The sequence below is a fragment of the Chaetodon auriga genome, chromosome 3 (genome assembly GCF_051107435.1).
Source record: "Chaetodon auriga isolate fChaAug3 chromosome 3, fChaAug3.hap1, whole genome shotgun sequence".
NCBI lineage: Eukaryota > Metazoa > Chordata > Actinopteri > Chaetodontiformes > Chaetodontidae > Chaetodon > Chaetodon auriga.
This window is the reverse complement of record NC_135076.1, coordinates 13187438-13206035: the sequence shown is the minus strand read 5'-3', so window position 1 is coordinate 13206035 and position 18598 is coordinate 13187438. Positions and strand designations below refer to the sequence as shown.

Here is an 18598-nt window from a genome sequence, read left to right as displayed (position 1 = left end):
GACAAGGACATCAGATGTTGTTCCTGGACTCTGCTGAAGCCACTCTCTCAGTTGGGGTCACAGGATCTAATGCTCCCATGACCACCAGGACTTTGGGCTTCACCTTCCACATCTGTTCCAGGTGTCCATGCAGGCCCTGGTTCTTCTTGATCATCTTGTGCTCCTGCTGTCTGATGTTACTGTCAGCTGACATTGCCACATCCATCACAACTGCACCTTCTCCTCCTTGTCAACCACCTCAATGTGACTGAACAGACCCCTAAATGCTACACACAAGTCTACCTCGAACCAGGGACCAGCACATACTGATGGGAAGTGGGCTACTGGAACAAGAAACACAAGGACAAGGATAGAATAGAACACATGGATAGAATATCTTAATGTTTTCTATTAATGCACAATATCCAAGGAGGACTTACTGTAAGTGTAGTGCAGTGAGTTTAATGAGTTTATATTTTTCCAGTGCCACCAGCATCAAGATATTTAACATTTCCATGTGATTGTATTCATCATAGTGTTTGATAGGCTTTCCATATAGCTTCTCATTAAGATCTTTATACTGAATTCTGATTCAATGTGAGATCAACACAGTGGGCGCAGGATTGTTGCTCCAACAGATTATTTGCTGAAGTTTTTTTTTTTTTTTTTTGTAAACAGCCATTTAACTTCTGTTCTTCCACCGGTAATTTCAGATGTTTCAAGCTTTAATTACGCTTTCAGGGCTGTCCGCAGGCCACACACCGGCATATATTACATTCTGCATTCTGACATTTTAAGTGGGAGGTGGGGGGGCTGGCTTGTGATTTGCAGTGTGGCCGTCAGATGGCGCTGAAGAGGCTCCACGGTCCCACCGAGGGAGTTGAATGGGATCCCTGTGTGATATGGCACAGAGGCGGGAGGGGAGCGCAGCACAAGTCCTGGAAGAGGTTTGAGCCAAAAGCACTCTGCTGTCCGACTTTCGTCGACATTCCTCCGTCTGTCCGGCCCGCAGAGCTGGACCAAACGGGTGACGGTGCGTAATTGCGCACAGGGACGGCAGATCCGCGCTGTTGCTCGCCGTGGTAACCCGCCGCGGACAAAGGAAGGCAGACAGCCTGGAGTACAACTGACTTGCGAGGAGAGGAGTACTGTTGGAGGGGAAACGGGGGAATCTGGAGTCGGAAGTGATTTCTCTTTTTTTCTCTCAGAAATGTAACTTGCGTCCAGGATTTCAGGGGAAGAAGCGAATCAGTTTGGAAACCGAGGAGAAAAGAACAAAAAGTGGGGCGGTGAGCGGAATCTGACCACAAGACAGCATCCAGATCCTCGGAGCATGGGGTAAGTTAGAGATATGTGCCTGAAATGTACAGCTCTGTCACTGCTGCTGTCTGGAAGTGATTTGTTCAGATGGCGAAATGCGTAAAAAGTGAACTTTGTGGTGACTTGCGGGGATTTTCTGAGCCCTGTTTGATCCGGTTAAACCGCACCACCTCTTTCTTCTAAAGCCCGTCGGAGCAATCGATCAGAATATTAACATGTTGTCTTTGTTTACACTCTGAGAGACATTATCGAGGGGATGAATCATTTTTATGTGTTGACCCAGTTTCACCAGAAGTCCGACTTCGGTGTCCACCCTAATGACAGCTGTGACCGTAAAGAAGGTCGAATTCACATGATACCAACTCTGGCTGATGCACGGGCTGTTTGCTTAAGACTGAGTCAAGCCGTGCTCAGCCTCATTAGATGTGTGTGTGTGTGTGTGTGTGTGTGTGTGTGTGTGTGTGTGTGTGTGTTGAAGTATACATGCAAGGCTTCAGCTTGGATCAAACACACCTGAACCCTGCTCACGTTACCGCGTCCATGCTGTCTGCCCTCTGGGTCCGTTTAGTGACACTTTGCGATGCTCCTTCAATGACTGAATGAGAGCAATATATTATTTTTGCTGTCTTTATCTAAAATGGACTGATATATTTTTGAAGCACATTATTTATTTATTTATACTTGTGCAAAGATCATTATGTTTCAGGCCAATTTACACAGTACACTCTTCACTATCAGAAGGTAATGCATGCATTGCTGTTTATTATGGTCTTCTCATGTATTTACTTGCAGCTTAAATGGCTCATGAAATGAAAAGTGGAATCCATGGGATCCCCGAAGTCTTCAGACCAGTGAAACTGCCCAGTGATGCGGCATAATGTCGCACTCACTTGTTAATTAATATTAGAACAACAGCTGCATCCCAAATCCGCAACTGGATCCCTTTGAAGACATGAAAATGTGTCCTTCCAGCGTCCTTAAGACCAGGCTGAACCTGCACCCCCTCCTCAAATGAGACAAACACAAACTAATGGTGCATTCAGGCAGACCTAACTTGTAACTTGCAAAGACAAATTTCCAAGTGGAACTCAAAGAGCCTACATAGTTGTAACTATTCAAGTTTACGGCGTGAGTTAGGATGTCCCGCCTCAATGCATGGTGACTAAACCCTGAGTGCAGAGACTGTCTCTCAGTCTTGGTCCATATCCAGCGTGGACAGTGACTGAAGTGCTTTAAGACAAATGATCTGTGAGGTGACAGCACGCGGGCACCCAGCTCTCCCTGATTACCATTTTGAACAAAAGGGTCTCTGAGTGAGCTCCAACTTCGCTCAGAGATCAATGTTTATTTATGTAACCCTCCGGGCCACATCCAGTATACCCAGTTATGTGTTCTATATGTTTGCAGATGTGTAAATGGGGATGGGCCAGACCGAGTGCTGTCAGCACATACTACATCTCAGTCATGCGGACAGTAGAAACATCTGCAGTCCAGTGGGGATGCTGGGCTTTTGACAGCAGCCTGGAAACAAACATCTGGTCTGATGGCCTGTGTTTGATGCATTTACACTGTCAGAGCTCAGACCCAACATCCACCCTGCATCGTCCCTGTGTGGTGACAGCCTGCAACTCTTTCCCCCTCTTGACAGAAGTGAGCGCCAGCAGGTGGAGAGTCTGAAACAGCCGCTTCAGGTCCATAAACAAAATGAGAGTTAGATGCTGTCATGCTGTGTGCAGCTTGTCTTTAAATACGTGTCATCTGACCCATGTAGGCCCCCGTACAAATGGAATTTGTAATTTGATGGACGGACAGTCTCAACTTAACGGAGACCTTCTGTTTGTCTGTAGCAGGCTGCTGACATAAGCAAAGTGTAATTAGTGTCTGGCTTCCCTTATGTACTACCTGCAGTGGCCTCTCCATTCATCAAGTTTAGTGATATATTTTTCAGAAACCGATTAATCACATGAAGGCAAATACCTGGTAAACGCACAGGGGCCACATCAGATCTCTCACCGCCTGAATGCACCATTAGATAGATAAATGAACACTGTGCAATTAATCAAAGGATGCTAAGAGCAGCACAAGATTCACCAAAGGTGTCTCAAACTCTGTGTAGATTATAAGCTGCACTTCTTGGTCATATTTAAGGAGCCTCTGGACTCAGACAGGCTTATTGAGCAATTAGTACATACAGCACTGGGTCTACAATGAGGTAGTTTCAACAGCTTTTAGTGTGATTAGTATTTTAAGGCTCCATTTTTTAAGGTTTGTGCAGGGTTTAGTGGCATCTAGTGGTGAGGTTGCAGGTTGCAGCCAACTGAATACCCCCCGCCTCACCCTCCCTTACCAAGGAGAACCCACGGTGGCCACGAAACTGACCAAAAAAACTCAAAAGGCGCTCTCAAGATCCAGGATCTGCTCTCTCTGTAGATATAAAGAGTTCATTCTAAGGCAACAAAACAATGATTCTTATATTCAGGTGATCATACACTATTTCTTCAAATTGATCCCCCTAAAAACTGTTCACTGGTCCTCTGGTGAACAGTGTTTTTCTTATTGGAGTGTATTAACTTTCTATTTGAATATAATTATAAAAATGTGTGTAAATATAATATATTGATAGTTTCCATCCTCAGTCTTCTTCAGGTAGGGTCCTGTGTAGCTGCACTGTGTTCACTTCACTGGTACATCACTAAATGATACCTGACAAGCTTCACAGGTCATTTTTTTCACTGTGTAACTTGGATCCTTTTTCCTCTTATCCTGCTGCAGAGGAGTTGTCTGCGAGCTGTAAAATGTTCCCGTTACATCGAGAGAGGTACAAACACGTCATCTGTGTGTGTGTGTGTGTGTGTGTGTGTGTGTGTGGCTCTGCATTGGAGGGATGGGTTGCAACTCCAGTTTAGTTTCTGATCTCCTCCCATAATACTGAGCATCAGAGGACTGTTATTGATACCTGTACCTTCCATCAGCAAGAGCTGCTTAAGTACCTGCATAATTTATGACTGTCTGAATCTGGACATTATTTGTTTAGAAAAAAAAAAGAAAAGAAAAGAAAAACGCAAGTGAAACATTTACTAAATTTATTGCAGCTTTGAATGGAAAAGTCAACATTACATCATGAAATTGAGAAAAAGCTTTTGTGTATTCGTTGCTTTTGGCTCTGGTTTGATATGCGGATACAACATCAGGATCTGTACTTTTTATACTTTGGGGATCAATCCGCCCATCCCTTCTTCATCAAACATTTATTTGCCTCTGATCTACCCTCATCACATCCCCACAACGTGTATCCTCTCTCTTCAGTGTCTGTGGTTATTCTTCAGACTGGAGGTTTCATGCTTGTCATCAGTGCGCAGATGTTGTCTCTTCCTCTTGCTGTGGTTGACTGGTGTCTCCTCCATTGTATCGTCCCTCTGTCAGTTTCTGCATATACTGTTGGATTGTTTTAACTCTTTAACAGTGCATCATATTTTCTAAGCTGTTATGTTTTGCTTGTCAGACCTCAGTTTTCAAAGTCGCTACAGCTGTCAAAGCTACAGTGGTGTGAAAAATACCGTGTTTTCCTCTGACATGCAGTAGATGGAAAGAAAAAAATCACAAAATGGAAATCCTCAAGAGACACAGCGAACACACCTCAGCTGACTCAAATCCACGAAACCAACCACAACCCTGCTCTGCAAAATGGATTTTATAGCCTCATTTTAAGCCATTCTGTGTTTGTGCAAATGCACTATTATATATTTTTCATGTATGAAATATGTGGCAAGGTAGGTCACAGTGTGATCATCTGTCTGCATAATTACAGAGGAGTCATGTGAGAGGATGATGATTGCTGCCCCATATTATCTCCTTTACTGTCGACAGCAGCCTTAACGTCACTGTGGCAGCCTTCCTCCACAGCACAGAGGACGTCTAAACTTTGGTTTCAGCGGGAACATAATCAGTTAATCTGCAGCTTAATACCGTAAAAACTGTTCAGCGTCCGCGTCCTCCCACTGGCCGAGGAGAAACCAGCTGCTCCGTGGGGAGAAGAGCTTCTTAATTGCTGTTTTGACGACGTCTGCGATTGCATGAATAAACAGTCATCTCGGCTCACTCCCTTTCTGTTCACTTCATTTCACCCTGTTTTATTGGCATGAAAGTGAATCGGAAAGTGAGGCTGGGGATGAGCGACCAGCTCTTTCTCTCTATCCCCTGACCTTCATATCCTGAAAGAGAAAACACCCAGGCTTTTTGTCACCTTCACAATGTGAGATTGCAGTAAGTTATCAGTCAAACGTCTGCGAGAGGAGCTGACCTTCAGATAAATGAAGTGCCGTGCTGTTGTTGAATGCAACCAGAGGTCACGTTTTGGGCATTTTTCCAAGTGTTTTGCCAGTTAAAGGCTTGTGGTCAAAAACTGACAACCACAATCGTTTCACTCCGAGCCTTACTTTGCAGCAGTGTAAAAAACTTGTGCAGTGCGTATGTTGTGCTGTCGTTTGCCTGCAGATTTGTTGACTTGTTGTGCAGCTCCAGCATGAGTTCGCGCCTGTGCTCGCCGCGCTGTTTTGGTATGCAGTTGTAGCGTGTCATGTTGCTGGACTGGCCCACACACTTTCGCTGGCTCAGGAATTTGAACACGAGGCTTACTTACTCTCTCGGAGGTCAGAGGAAGCGGACCCTTAAAGGAGAAATGCTTTTAGAGGAACAAAGAGAAACTGCCAAAACGGAAAGCAGAAAAAGAAGTTTTCCCGTCTGTGAGAACCCTGAAGCCCCCAGAGGCTGAAACACCACAGCAGAGCTCCAGTTTTTTGTGTCTTTAATGCGCAGATGGTGAAAAATGATGCTCTGCTGAATCACTCAGCTGACGCTCTCATTTAGACTGAATTTAACTCTTTTTTTCAGGCTTATGGGTCAACACGTGTCATCCAACCTGACAGGCTGAGCGAGGCTGGCTGTGAACACTTCAGGATTACTGTAGAACTGTAAGATTTCCATGGCCAGCCTTGTAGTACTTGACTGCAGCTTCTCGTCCACTCCACTATACATTTGGCTCTTCTCTTGTTGGAGAGCTACTTGAATCTGAATAATGTAATGAAAGTTGTTGCATAAACTGAAGTTACATCAGACCATCTGCAGCCCGCGCAATGTCTCCAGCAGCTATATTGCAAAACTTACCGCTTAAAGCCGCACTTGCATGTCCATACATCCACTGCAAGTTTTGTCATTATAATGCTCGTCTTGTCCATAAAGGCCACGAAGAGATCCCTTCTTAAAGTGATTTTTATGTCAGTGATGGGGGTAAAACAGCATCTCAAAGCTCAGCCGAAGCATCAAATAGTTGTCTTCCAAAGTTTGTCTTTTTAGTGCAGTATTCCCTTGTTGTGTTACTGGCCCTCATTGAGCAAAGAAACAGTCTGTGGAAACAAAAAGAGGAAATTTTGTCCTTAAACCTTGGAAGATACCCAATTGATATGACTAAGTCTGAAGCTTCATGTTATTTTCAAATCCATTTTTGTACAGAACGAGTTTTTTGTTTTGTCATCACTTTCATTAAAGTCTTGTTAGGAAGGGAGCATAGAAGACTGTAAAGCCCCTTGAGGAAGAACTGTGATATTGGGCTAAATCAATAACCTGACCTGGTGCACAGTGGTATAACACAATCTAATATAATTTAAATGAATTTATAATTTAATTAATTATATTTTTTAGCCAGGGAAGGAAGCAGAGGAAAGCAGCAAATCTTCACTCTTTTGAGAAGCTGGAACTATGCTTGCAAAGGGTCTGTATATTGTTGGAGTTTTCACAGAAATTTTCCAAGGTATGGTAAAGGAATTTGGGGAATTTTCAACATTTATATTGATATTAAACAATTTCAGTATTAAAATCGTACAAGATGGAATATGGCAGTTGTGTCAACATATCGCGTCAGCCGCCTGGTGGAGGAGACTTTGTGGACCTGAGGCGCTCTCACCTGTTCCCTCCATCCTCCAGATCCCACCAGCATCAGCTGCCTCCGAGTGCAGCTGATGCTGGTGGGGAACACTGACACTGAGGCATGCAACGGGCCTTTTTGGAGTGAAGACTCTTTTTTGGACAGGAGTCATAGGGACTGTTTATTTTATGAAGTAGTTCAGTACAATGTTGAATGAGTGATTTCATTTAAGTTCAACTCAGCTACATTCAAAGCTTTTAGAATTCCGTCTGTTTATAGTAAAAGGTTATTTCTACCTGAATGTGAATGGTAATACAGTCTGAGCAAATAACGATAATGAGCAAAAGTTTGGCCTCTTTGCTCGAATGACCTAAATGATTAATTGATTACCAAAACTGTTGTTGATTAAATTGATGTCATTTGATCAATGGTTCATAGACAGATTGATTCAGTGTTATTGACATGATTTGTGAGGTCCCTCCTGAGCCTGGATTAACTGTATATTGACATTATGAGCATCAAAACTGAAATGTTTTTTTCAGGGGGAATGATTGATGCTTTTTCCTGCTTCTCTGACTCAGGGAATCATCAACCAATCACAATCAGTCCTTTTGTTTCCTCTAAGCAGACATAAATGTGTGCTAACACAATGCAGTAAAACACACAGCCTGTGGTATCGCAGTAATACTGTGTGACATCACAGATTTTGGCCCTGGATTCGTGATCACTGATCATTTCTATGAGAGTCTTGCTGCTCTTATTTAATGAAAGATAAGATGAAAAACATATTTTAGCTTGTGCCAGCATTTCTTGACTGGATTACCACAGAATCTCAGACTCATCACAGCTGGATGCCCGGCTGCACGTCAGGTCATACAGGACCGCTGGTGCCTCGGCCCTGACTTCACCTCTTGGCCGTCTCCTCCCTCATCAGATCCCCTGCTAGCTTTCTGATTTGCTGTTTCAAGTATGAACCCTGGCTTTTAAGTACCAATAGGATTTTTGGCAGCAAGTTTTGCCCATGGAGCTTATAGGTTCCAGTATCGGCAGTTTGGGGAGTCTTTTCTCAACTACAGAAGCGACCGGTCGGGTCTGACTGCAGGGCAGACGGGAGGGTGCAGCTTCTGTTTCAGAGATCAGAGATTCAGGGTGAAAGAGTTTAGAAGTTATTAAGAGGAGACATGAAGAGAGCAGCAAGAGAGGATTAGAAAGTTATGACTTGGGGCAGCACAACCGTGTGTGTGTGTGTGTGTGTGTGTGTGTGTGTGTGTGTGTGTGTGTGTGTGTGTGTGTGTGTGTGTGTGTTTGTGTGTGATGGAAGTAGACACTGAATAAGAAATGCAGTGCGTTTGGAAAATTCTTCAGCGAGGGCCACTGGGTATTTTCTTAATTGCTGGTGATAAACTTATCAGAAATGTAAATATCATTATGAAAGTATCAGAATATTTACATTCTGATGTGAGTGCATTCATTGTCCTTTTTAATTATTGAATCTCATCCAATTTAAAATGAGACATGAACGGCTGTCCTGCAGGAGCTGAGGACGTTGTGTGTTGCTCTCATGCAGTCATGTTTGAAGGCTCTTTGTGAAACACTTTCTGTAAGTCTGCATCCTGGCAGTGCTGCTGTGACATTAAAACAAATAGTGACTGTGGAAATCATTAGATTTTTCCTTTCAATATAAACGCATTTTGTTAATCAGCACTGGGTTTGTGTACCTTTTATGCCTCTGTGCCGGTTGTAGCCGTGGCTGGAGGCATTGCATTTTTGCGTTGTCCCATTCTCATGAACACGATATCTCAGGAATGCCGTGAGGGTGAACGGAGTAGATTTTTGTGGTCAAATGAAGAAGTGATGACATTTTATATCCAAAAGATCAAAAGTCAGCTTCACTGTGATGTCATAATGTTCAGCGAAAACACTTTTCTGGCCATCATTCAACACCATAACTCAGGAACAGAAGGAGAGACTGTGACCATATTTCACATTTGGTCAGATACTGAGTTGGTGACACTGATCTTGTTTGCCCACCTTCAAACTGTGCTGATTGTTTAGATCTTCTGTGCTGCCGGGTTAAAGATGTGTGTGAAGCGTCCACATTTTAGTTTGTAGCTTCTTTGCAGTAACACCCATATTTGAAGAATTGTAGTCGACCACAAGCTCATTGGTTCTGCTCATATTGAGCTTCAGGTGATTGTTGTTGCACCATGTGATGGAGCTCTCTGTCAGTCCTCTGTCCTCCTCTGGAAAAACAGTCTGCAAGTGAAGACAGCATGTTTCTCACTGGAAATCATTCACTGGAATCATACATGTCAATATTGTGATAATTTAACACTTAGTAGCTTTTACTAGATTCTTCACTTCATGTGTTATATGAGTCTGGACAGACATGGATGTACTCCCGACAGTTGGCAGAGACAAAGAACTACGAGGTGCTAATTCTGGTTCGTCTTCTGATGATGACTTCAAAATATGTTGATTTGGCTCGACGGAACAGTTTTATTTATGAACATTGAGCAGAACCCAAACACTCCAGCTCATTAAACTACATCCAGCCTCAAACTTCCCTGCTCTTTGTTCAGGTGACCGCCTTCACGACGTGCCGTCCCATTTGTTGCACAGGGTTCAGAGCCCTCACCTGGATGCTCACACATAATCTGACAGTTTTCTGATTAGATTAAATGAATCTCTACACTCAAAAACAATTTCACCTGGTTCCACTGTATTTGTGGGATTAGTAACCTGCTGGCAGACATCTAAATAATGACAGGAAAGTGTTCATTTATGATTTTTGATGGATCTTAGATTAGAGGTCGCCCTCATTTTGGATCACGTCTAATTATCCCCGGATCTGTTCCGACCTGGTCCATGTGTCCCTGTCAGCGGGGTCAGGGGGGTTTGTCAGGGGGTGTTTCAGAGCAGGTCCAACATTTTAAAATCCATGAACTCTAGACCGGCAACAAAGAGTTGAATAATCCACAGTTAGACTGACAGTGGCAACTGTTTTTAATGTGATCGTCTAAGTAAACATGCTGAACATTCCCCACTTCCAGCTTCTGGATTTGCTGCTGTTCTCTGTTTCACATCACAGCAAATTCAGTATTTTTGGCTTTTGGACTATTGAAAAGCAATCCGAGGATGTCACTGTGGGCATTAGGAAACTGTGATGGACATTTTTTCTGAGTAGCTGATTAATTGAGAAAATACTGGTCAGATTAATTGATAATGAAAACAATTTTTAGTTGCAGGTCTGATAACGACCTGTAGCTTATATCATTAAATTCCATTTTTCAAGTTCCAGTATTTCCCACTTTGCTGGCTCATTCTTGAGTCTTCCACTCCTAATGTCTGATATTTCCAACTTGACTTGAAGGCACCATAACTTAAGACAGACCCGTGTGTAGCTGTCCATTTGAACCAGTTGTCTTTTTGTTGTTGAACTCACGTCTTTCCTCCATCACTGTCAGTTTGCCTTTAGATGAGATGTGATTTCTGTTCTACAGGAGGTAAAGAACTGTTATTGAAGATGTCTGAGCAGAAATGTCAAACTGAGCATGGAGGCCTGCAGTGAAAGCAGCCACGTAGGTCGGAGGAAGTGTATTACAGCCTCCTTGTTCTCTGATGGCTCCCTGCAGAAAACTCAGCCCTTGTACTGTCTGTCTTCCAGCTCGTCCAGATGGAGCTATCATACAAGTTTCTCTGTTTATGGCCTTTGCTGCAGGCAGCAGCCAAGTACCGTTGTAATATTTTCCTGTCCCTGAGAGGAATTATTTCATCTGTATGAATGTGAAGCTCAGAGAGTGCCTGCATGCTCAGCAGAAGCCTCTCCAGGAGACGGACTGGAGGAGGAGAAGGGCCGCTTGTTCGGCTCAGTCCGACATTTCATCAGATCTCTCGTCCTGTATGTGCACCCATAACCACGAATTCATCTGAGTGCACTATGGTAATTAATTTATCATGAGGGTGGAGTGTATTTGGGGGCCTCGGGGCTGCGTGCCTCCTCCTCTGTGTGGTGTCATTGCTGTGCCTGTGTGGGGAATGTAGAGGAGGGTTAGTGGATTAAAGCTTCAGCCATCAGCTCAGACTCAGCTGCTTTACTCTCCAATACTCTGACAATGGCAGGATATCAATTCAAGGTTTTCTTAAGGCAAACTTTCCGGAGTTCCTTTGAGGCAAACGGTTTTTTAAATCCGTCAGTTGGCACCGCGTCAGAATCGTCAGGTGATCCAGCGGTGACAGCACCTCTGTGAGAGGCCGCTGCAGACTTGTGTGGTGCATGAATACAGACGTGCACAAGTGAAGATAAAATGTCCTGGAGAGGCATGGAAAGTGGTTGTGCCCATAGAGGTTTGAACCACACTTGAGGATTCAGGCCCAGTCCCCCGCTGGCCTGCCTGCCTGCCTGCCTGCCTGCCTGCCTGCCTGGGCTCAGATCCCAGCAGAGCTTTCTCTCCTGTGTCTCCCAGGTTCTGTCTGCCTGTCTTTTTCAATCTCCTCTGCTCCAACCCTGAATACAAACAAACAGAAAAATCCCAAGGAGAGAGTACTGGCTGTTCTCCTTAAATGAAAAAGTGTTTTTTATAACAAGCTGTCCAAACAAAAGCAGCTCTCAAAAGCCTCTCAGGTAACTAAAGTTTCTTGTAGTACATCTCTGCTTCAGACACTATTGACACTGAAAGTGTGGACAAATCTTTTTTTGATATTTTGTCTTTTTATTAGAGAAAAGTAGAAATTAGAGAGAAGTTTTGACAAAGTTCTGGCTTGTTTTTGCCCTCATGATGCTTTAGTGGTCCTGTTAATCTGTTTGTTTGGTCCACAGGTGCCATATGAATTATTATACTGCAATTATCTTGGCCGCAGTTATCTAAAATGAAAAGAAATTCTGCTCTCAGCCTTTAAACATAAATAACCTTCTATTTCCTTCCTTATATTAAACCTTATTTTTGAAGTACATGAGCCTCCTCGTTACGCACGTAGACGCTTCAGTAACACATATGAGACTTACAAACAGCGTAGTTTCGATTCTCAATCCTGAAATCAGTTTACGCCTCCAACAACATGTTGTCGTGTTTTTGACCCCCTTAATCACTCAGCTGTAATCTGAAGTCCGCTCTCCCTCCACCCATGCGTGGATGCGTCGCAGTGAGCGTGTACTGTGTGATGGAGGGGGATGGATGGGCGGATGTATATCTGACCTGGAATAGATTAACAGTAATTGATCCAGATGACCCCCTCGTCGGATTTAGGCCTCTGGCTCACACCGGGAGGTGGGGACCCTCAGCACACTCACAAAGCAGGAAAATCACGGCTGTATGAGGATTTGCACTACATTCACAAGTACGACACTTGAGTACAATTTAGAGGTATTTGTACTTCACTTGAGTATTTCCATTTATACTCGCACTACATTTCAGAATGAGCATGTTCAGGAATGATCCAGCAACATGACTGTATGAGGGTTTTTTCTATTTAGAACTTTTGATCTTTAAGTGTATTTCTGTACTTTAAGTTGTATAAAATGTAATTGGGCATGTTTACGCGATGGTGTTGCTACATTACTTCAGTTGAAATCTTGCACTTTTATAAGACATAAATGGTGCCTTGTCTTCCAGTGGGGTTTAAGATATGTTGTTTCTTTAGCTCAGCGTTTCACCCGTCTGCACTCAGCTCCTCAGGGAGGCAGATATGAACTGTCTCCTTCATCACTCGGGGCTTCATCCTCCCGACACCTGATTTAATTAAGAGCTGCACAGTCTCATGTTAATTGGATCAGGTGTGTGTGTGACGAACGAGACTCTCGGTCTCTCCTGCGCCGCGCTACTCTAGACGAGGATTCTCTGACTGCCGAGCCGCTGCGCCGCGTTTGCTCTCCTTCACCTCGGGAGGAGTTTAATCCAGTTTTAATCTGCTCATATCATCAAACCTCGATGTGATGCATCCTGTCTGAGCTGATTAGCTTGATGGGCTTTTCGCAGGGCAAAGGCAGGACGAGCCAAATGAATGAGGGGACATTAATTTCTGTGTGATCTGCTGTGACGGCTGGGAGCTGATGAGCAGTCAGTCATCGTTTCTCATTAAGATGAGAATTATGACTGAAGCTCTTTTGCTTTGATGTTACTTCTTATTTATTTTGGCTTATTGGCTTATTGCCTTTAACATCCTGGTTATCAGTTACGCAGCCACATAATTAGTTTTATTGAGTGTAATTAAGCACTTTCATGGTGCTTGATGTTGTCTGATGTTTTGAACAGGATTTCACCTCCTGACTGTGAGGTTTACCAGAAACCTCTGCTCCCTGAAAAGCTCTCTGACAGTATCTTTCTGAAACTTTAGAAAAATGGCTTTGCTGCTTGCAAAGAATTACACACAATCAAGGTTATATAACAGTCTCTTTACTGTTGGCCACAACCTAATATCACTTGATAAATTGTTGCTAAAATGGCCTTGCTCAAGGGCAGTTGTGCTGTGGCTGTTAAAGGTGATTGATATGATAACTCATGCACGTAAATGCTCAAGCAGGAGAATTTGATGCAATGATTGAATGCTCGGAAGCAACATTCATGTTGCCCTACAGATGCCCTGTTTAGTTGTTGCCTTTGTCAGGATGCAGATAGAAGTTGAAGGTTTGAAGTAGAAATAAAAGTCTGCTTTTCTGGGTATTTGTGACTTTTTAACCTTCTGCATCTTTATTTCTTATTCATGACTGAAAGCAGTTCTGCAGAGGCCACGTTTTCACGTAATCCAAAAGGATTTCAGCCGCAAGTTTGTAAAGCTGCGATATTTTCAATGTGAGAGCATTTAGCATAGCGTCATGCACACAACACTTTGCAGCAGCATTTTTCGGTTGATGTTTCAGGTACAAAACCAACAGTGAAAACCTAATAAACAGCAGTGACCTCTCAACTCCAGTCACTTACACTCGTCAGTGCAATAAAAATATGGCATCCAAGATTTACTCAAAGAGGATACACCGCTGTATTATTTTGCTGCTAAAGGCATTGCAACAGCAGGACATTAATTACAGCACCATTAATGTTTAGAAGAACAGTTTGGCAGCATTGAACGCCTCCCTGTTGGTGGTTGTTCTAGTTGCTCATTGTTTTCAACTTTTTATTGGCAGATATTTTGGCTTGTTACAGATGGAAAAGGTGTAAATATAAAGTTTCATGGCTTCATTCCATTGACGTGTCCTAGTTAGAATGTCAGAGAGCTGGTATACCCAGTAGTGGGTTGATATTTATTGCAACCTTTCCTGATAAACATGTCAAAATACGTACTGTGAAAAAGGTCCATAGAAAGAGCCTGCATGGCTAAAAGTGACTTTCTAAGCAACAAGTAACTTGCTTGTGAAACACTTGACAGCACTGAACTAATTAGGCTGATGCTCAGCGAAGTAGGGTAAAACTAAATGCTGTAGCTTCCAAGTCAAAGCCATCGTAAACCAAGCTTGTTCACTACGGGCCTGCTAGTCTCACAACATCATTAACTTGATTATGAATGAATGCAAAAATATGTTTTGCTTTGAGTTTCTTTTCCTGTACACGTTTTAGATTTGCCTGCACCTAAAAATCCCATCCATTAAAGTTAATTTAACAAATCTGTTTATTTCTGCCCTCTCGCATATGTGTGTGAAAGAAAACTGTACTTTCAAACAGTCAAACCACAGAGCTAAACTGCCTTGAACTCAAAGGTCGGAAGAATTTTATGAAATAAATTCCTGTGTGTTCTGATTTATCTTCATCTAAAAATCAAACCTCACGCTTTCTGTGTGTGTCCGAGTCCTTGACCTGCTGTCATGTAAATCCAGTTTATGTGGCAGCAACCAAACAACAGTACGTCTCTACTGGAAGGTGGATATCAAAACATTTGAACTGAAACAAAACCAAGGAGTCAAATCTGAAGTGCCAAATGTGTCACAAATGAAAAGTTTAATAGTTTGCTCTACATCATTTTTGTCCAGTGACTCCTTGTCGTTCAGTAACTTTGAGCCATTTCTGCATCATCAATCAGTGATATTTATTGTGTGTCTAGCTGCTGCCATCCTGGGCTGAATCTGCTTCTTGGCTGCGCTGCTATTGTTTATTGTCAGTTGTAGCCTCGGTAATCTCCGCTGGAACAATAACTACTATTGTTTGTATGCAAATGTGAAGTCGTTCCAACCAAATCCAGTGGGAACAATGCTTCATATAGCCAGTGCTGACCTATATAAATGGTTATTTCTCTTGCATAGACAAAGAACAGAGCCTCCTCCCGGCACACATTATCCTCATTAATGTCAGTGTATAATTGACTTCCGATGGGAATGGCTCATTGAATGCATTAACATTATGCAAACTCTATTAGCCGTGTAATGTTGCATGAATTCACCAAAGTGCCTGCGTAGTCCCTCATTGTCCTGTGAGCCTCTCTCCGCTGTTAGTCCCCGCAGTGAGTGCATAGTTCTTCAAAGAGAGCAGGATGGCTAATTGGACTGCTAGCAGTTAGCAAGTCTTCAGCTTCATTTGCACCAATAGCCTCATTACATCAGGAGAGCATCAATGACCTCGAGGTCCTTGAAAAACACAATCACATTTGGAAATTGGGAGTATTTTTGTGACTATTTATAGCTTTTTCCACCATCAGTGTACGCTCAGTGGAACAGTGGGGTCCCAGAGCGCCAAACAAACTCATGATTTGAACTTGGATAGATGAGGAAAATAAAATTATAATGATATTCAGTTCATTTTAATGAAGAGTACAGATGTTTTAGCCTTTTGGCTTTGATCAGTGTACTAATGTGTGTGATATTTCCACTTTTTCATAAGGATAACCGTGAGAGCATTTTAAAGTAGCACATGAAAGCTCCTCAACTAAAATGTATTAGAAATTATACCATTCAAAAATAATGCTTATAGTCAGTACACTTATAGGCATGTTGTACATGAAACAAGCAACATTGTGGAGGTGAAATGACAACAAAAGACAAATTCTGAGAGTTTCTCACTCAAGGATTCATAAGAGCAGAATCAGATGATTTTGTTTTATTTGTCAAGGTTTCCAGATATCTGCTGACACCATCACAAAAAGTAGAGAGAAATGGAGGTTGTGGTGCTCAGAGCGTTGAAAAATACATTTCAACAATGTCCCAGTAATTCAGGATTATCCACAAATTGGCTGTAAACAGTTTTTAGTTCTAGAAAGAAGCCATGAAAATGACAAATTATCACATTAACTGCGGATTGTCTGGGAGAAACCATGACGTCGTCTCTGGAAAGAGACGTCTCTGGTGTCGTTCTGCTCTTTGAGCTGCACGGACAGATTTCCACCTGCTTATGTTATAGTGTGATAACATACAGTAAATTTCGGTGGCAGATGCCTCAAAATGTCTGCAAGTAAAACTGCAATGATCAAAACTAGAAGTAAAAGAGGAATATGTTATTTTGTAGGTTGAACTATCCCTTTCAGAGCAGTGTATAATAATACTAATGGGTAGAGTTTGCACTATAATCAGAAACCTCTCAGCTCAGCTTCATATTCAGACCCTTTTCTTTTTAGGCCTGACTGAAGTTCACTTACGTCTGTTCCTCACTACAAAACAAAGGTAGAAATTGTTGTTGGAAACTGTTACTCAAGCAAATTTCAGTTAAAAGAAGGATGGCATGTTATATTTATAGAGAAGTCATCAGCTGGGAGATTACTACTGCACCAGTGCCAGCAGGTGCTCAGGGGACGATAAAAGCACAAACTAATGGAAAACAACAGCACTGAATGCAATAACGCTTTGTGGCTTGTCCTGTAAACATGCTTTGGAATTTGCTGGCATGCTGAAAATATCAAAAAGTATCTAAAAAAAATATGACTAATTTCTGTTTTTTCCTGACTTTTACATAACAGGAAATTACTCATAAATCACATTTCAACAGCACATCACATCATTTTTTAAATGTCAAATCTCAGTTAAAGATTACAGACTTTGCCATTCTGGACAGAAAAAGTACCTGGACGCATACCAAGACATTTGTAATAACCTTAACAATCACAAACATTATTATAACTATTCTTTAGTGTTTTCCCTTCCAGGCCTAAACCTTCTTCATGTTGTTATTATTGCTTGTAGTGTTGTTTCTTTTTTCCTCTAATGTAGCTTCACTTGTGAACACACATGGCACAGTGCTGCCTGTTTGTGCCTCGGCCTGCAGTCACGTGGGCTCGCTGCTGGAGAGACTGCCGTAACAGCCACAGGTTGAGGGCCAGTTCATTTTCTTCCCCGGTGTTTCATCTCTGCAGCCTTGGGTTGAAAATCTAATTTTAGATATGTTTTCTTAATAGCTTTGGTGCTTTAGATATTATCGAACATATAATTAATGCAGCAGTGGCAGCTTCAGCAAAGATAACTAATAAACCCCTTTTCTTCTACAGAGAGTAACACACTGAGGCCTTCCTGCCTGGATATGTAGATATCTTGTAAATCATCACTAACATTAAGTTAATATGAACTCTTTTATTGTTGTGTGTTTTGAAGGGAGCAGCCCATCTTCAGCGCCAGAGCTCATGTCTTTCAAATCGACCCAGCCACCAAACGCAACTGGCTGCCAGCCAGCAAACACGCCGTCACTGTGTCCTTCTTCTACGATGCCAGCCGCAGCGTCTACCGCATCATCAGCGTGGGCGGCACTAAGGTGGGAGTCCACCTTAGCATGTTTTCGATGGATGGATGCGCAGGCCAGAGGCTGTGTGTGTGGTTTAAGGCAACAGGAGGCAAGGAAGGGTCACAAAAGGGCCAGTTGGTGTCAAAGGTCGTGGGGCTGCAAACGTTTCACGGGTCAGAAACAGGCCAAGGCGGAGTCGTTCAAGTGTTACATCACACTTTCTTCACATAATGTTATCTGTGATCATTTTCAGGCAAAGATGCAAAAAACAAGTAATTCTGCAGAGATTAAGAGGAGAAATGTAAAAAAAAAAAAGGTGGCCAGTGAACAAGATAACACTTTATTAATCACCTGTAGGGGAAATTAGGATGTAAAACCACATTTTTCAAAAATCTTTTCCAGCATTGATTGATTTTAGAGTGGCCTATTTAACAAATTAGATTTTTCTCGTGTTGATTATTGTCTTTCTGTCAGATGAAGCGAGCACCAGATGCAGTGGGACTGCAGTGGTGAAGAGACACTGAAATTGTATAGTATCATATCCCCAGCTTGCGTTTTATTTAGCCCACTGTATTCACCCTCTGTAATGCCGCATCCACAACAACCGCAGAGCACCTGGGAGTCCCAACGCGAACAGCAGATCTTGTTAGCACCTTCATGAAACTCAGACAGAAACTGTGCTTTGTAGTTATCAGCATTAGTGCCAATTTAGCGCCATGAGACTCGAGGCTTTTGGAGAGGAGACCAAAGA

General features: G+C 42.7%; 1 protein-coding gene across 2 annotated transcripts in view; it reads left to right on the top strand.

Annotated features, from left to right (window-relative positions):
* Positions 1 to 861: 861 nt before the first annotated feature.
* The window catches only part of homer3b (homer scaffold protein 3b), a 43664-nt gene continuing 25927 nt past the window's right edge, over positions 862 to 18598 (top strand). Inside the window, exons 1-3 of one of the 2 annotated variants that reach the window (XM_076726329.1) lie at positions 862 to 1317; positions 4072 to 4117; positions 17721 to 17877. In XM_076726329.1, coding sequence (XP_076582444.1) covers positions 4095 to 4117; positions 17721 to 17877 — 180 coding nt within the window. In that variant the 5' untranslated portion in view covers positions 862 to 1317; positions 4072 to 4094. The remainder of the gene's footprint in view (positions 1318 to 4071; positions 4118 to 17720; positions 17878 to 18598) is intronic. The other variant, XM_076726330.1, reaches the window with a different exon arrangement.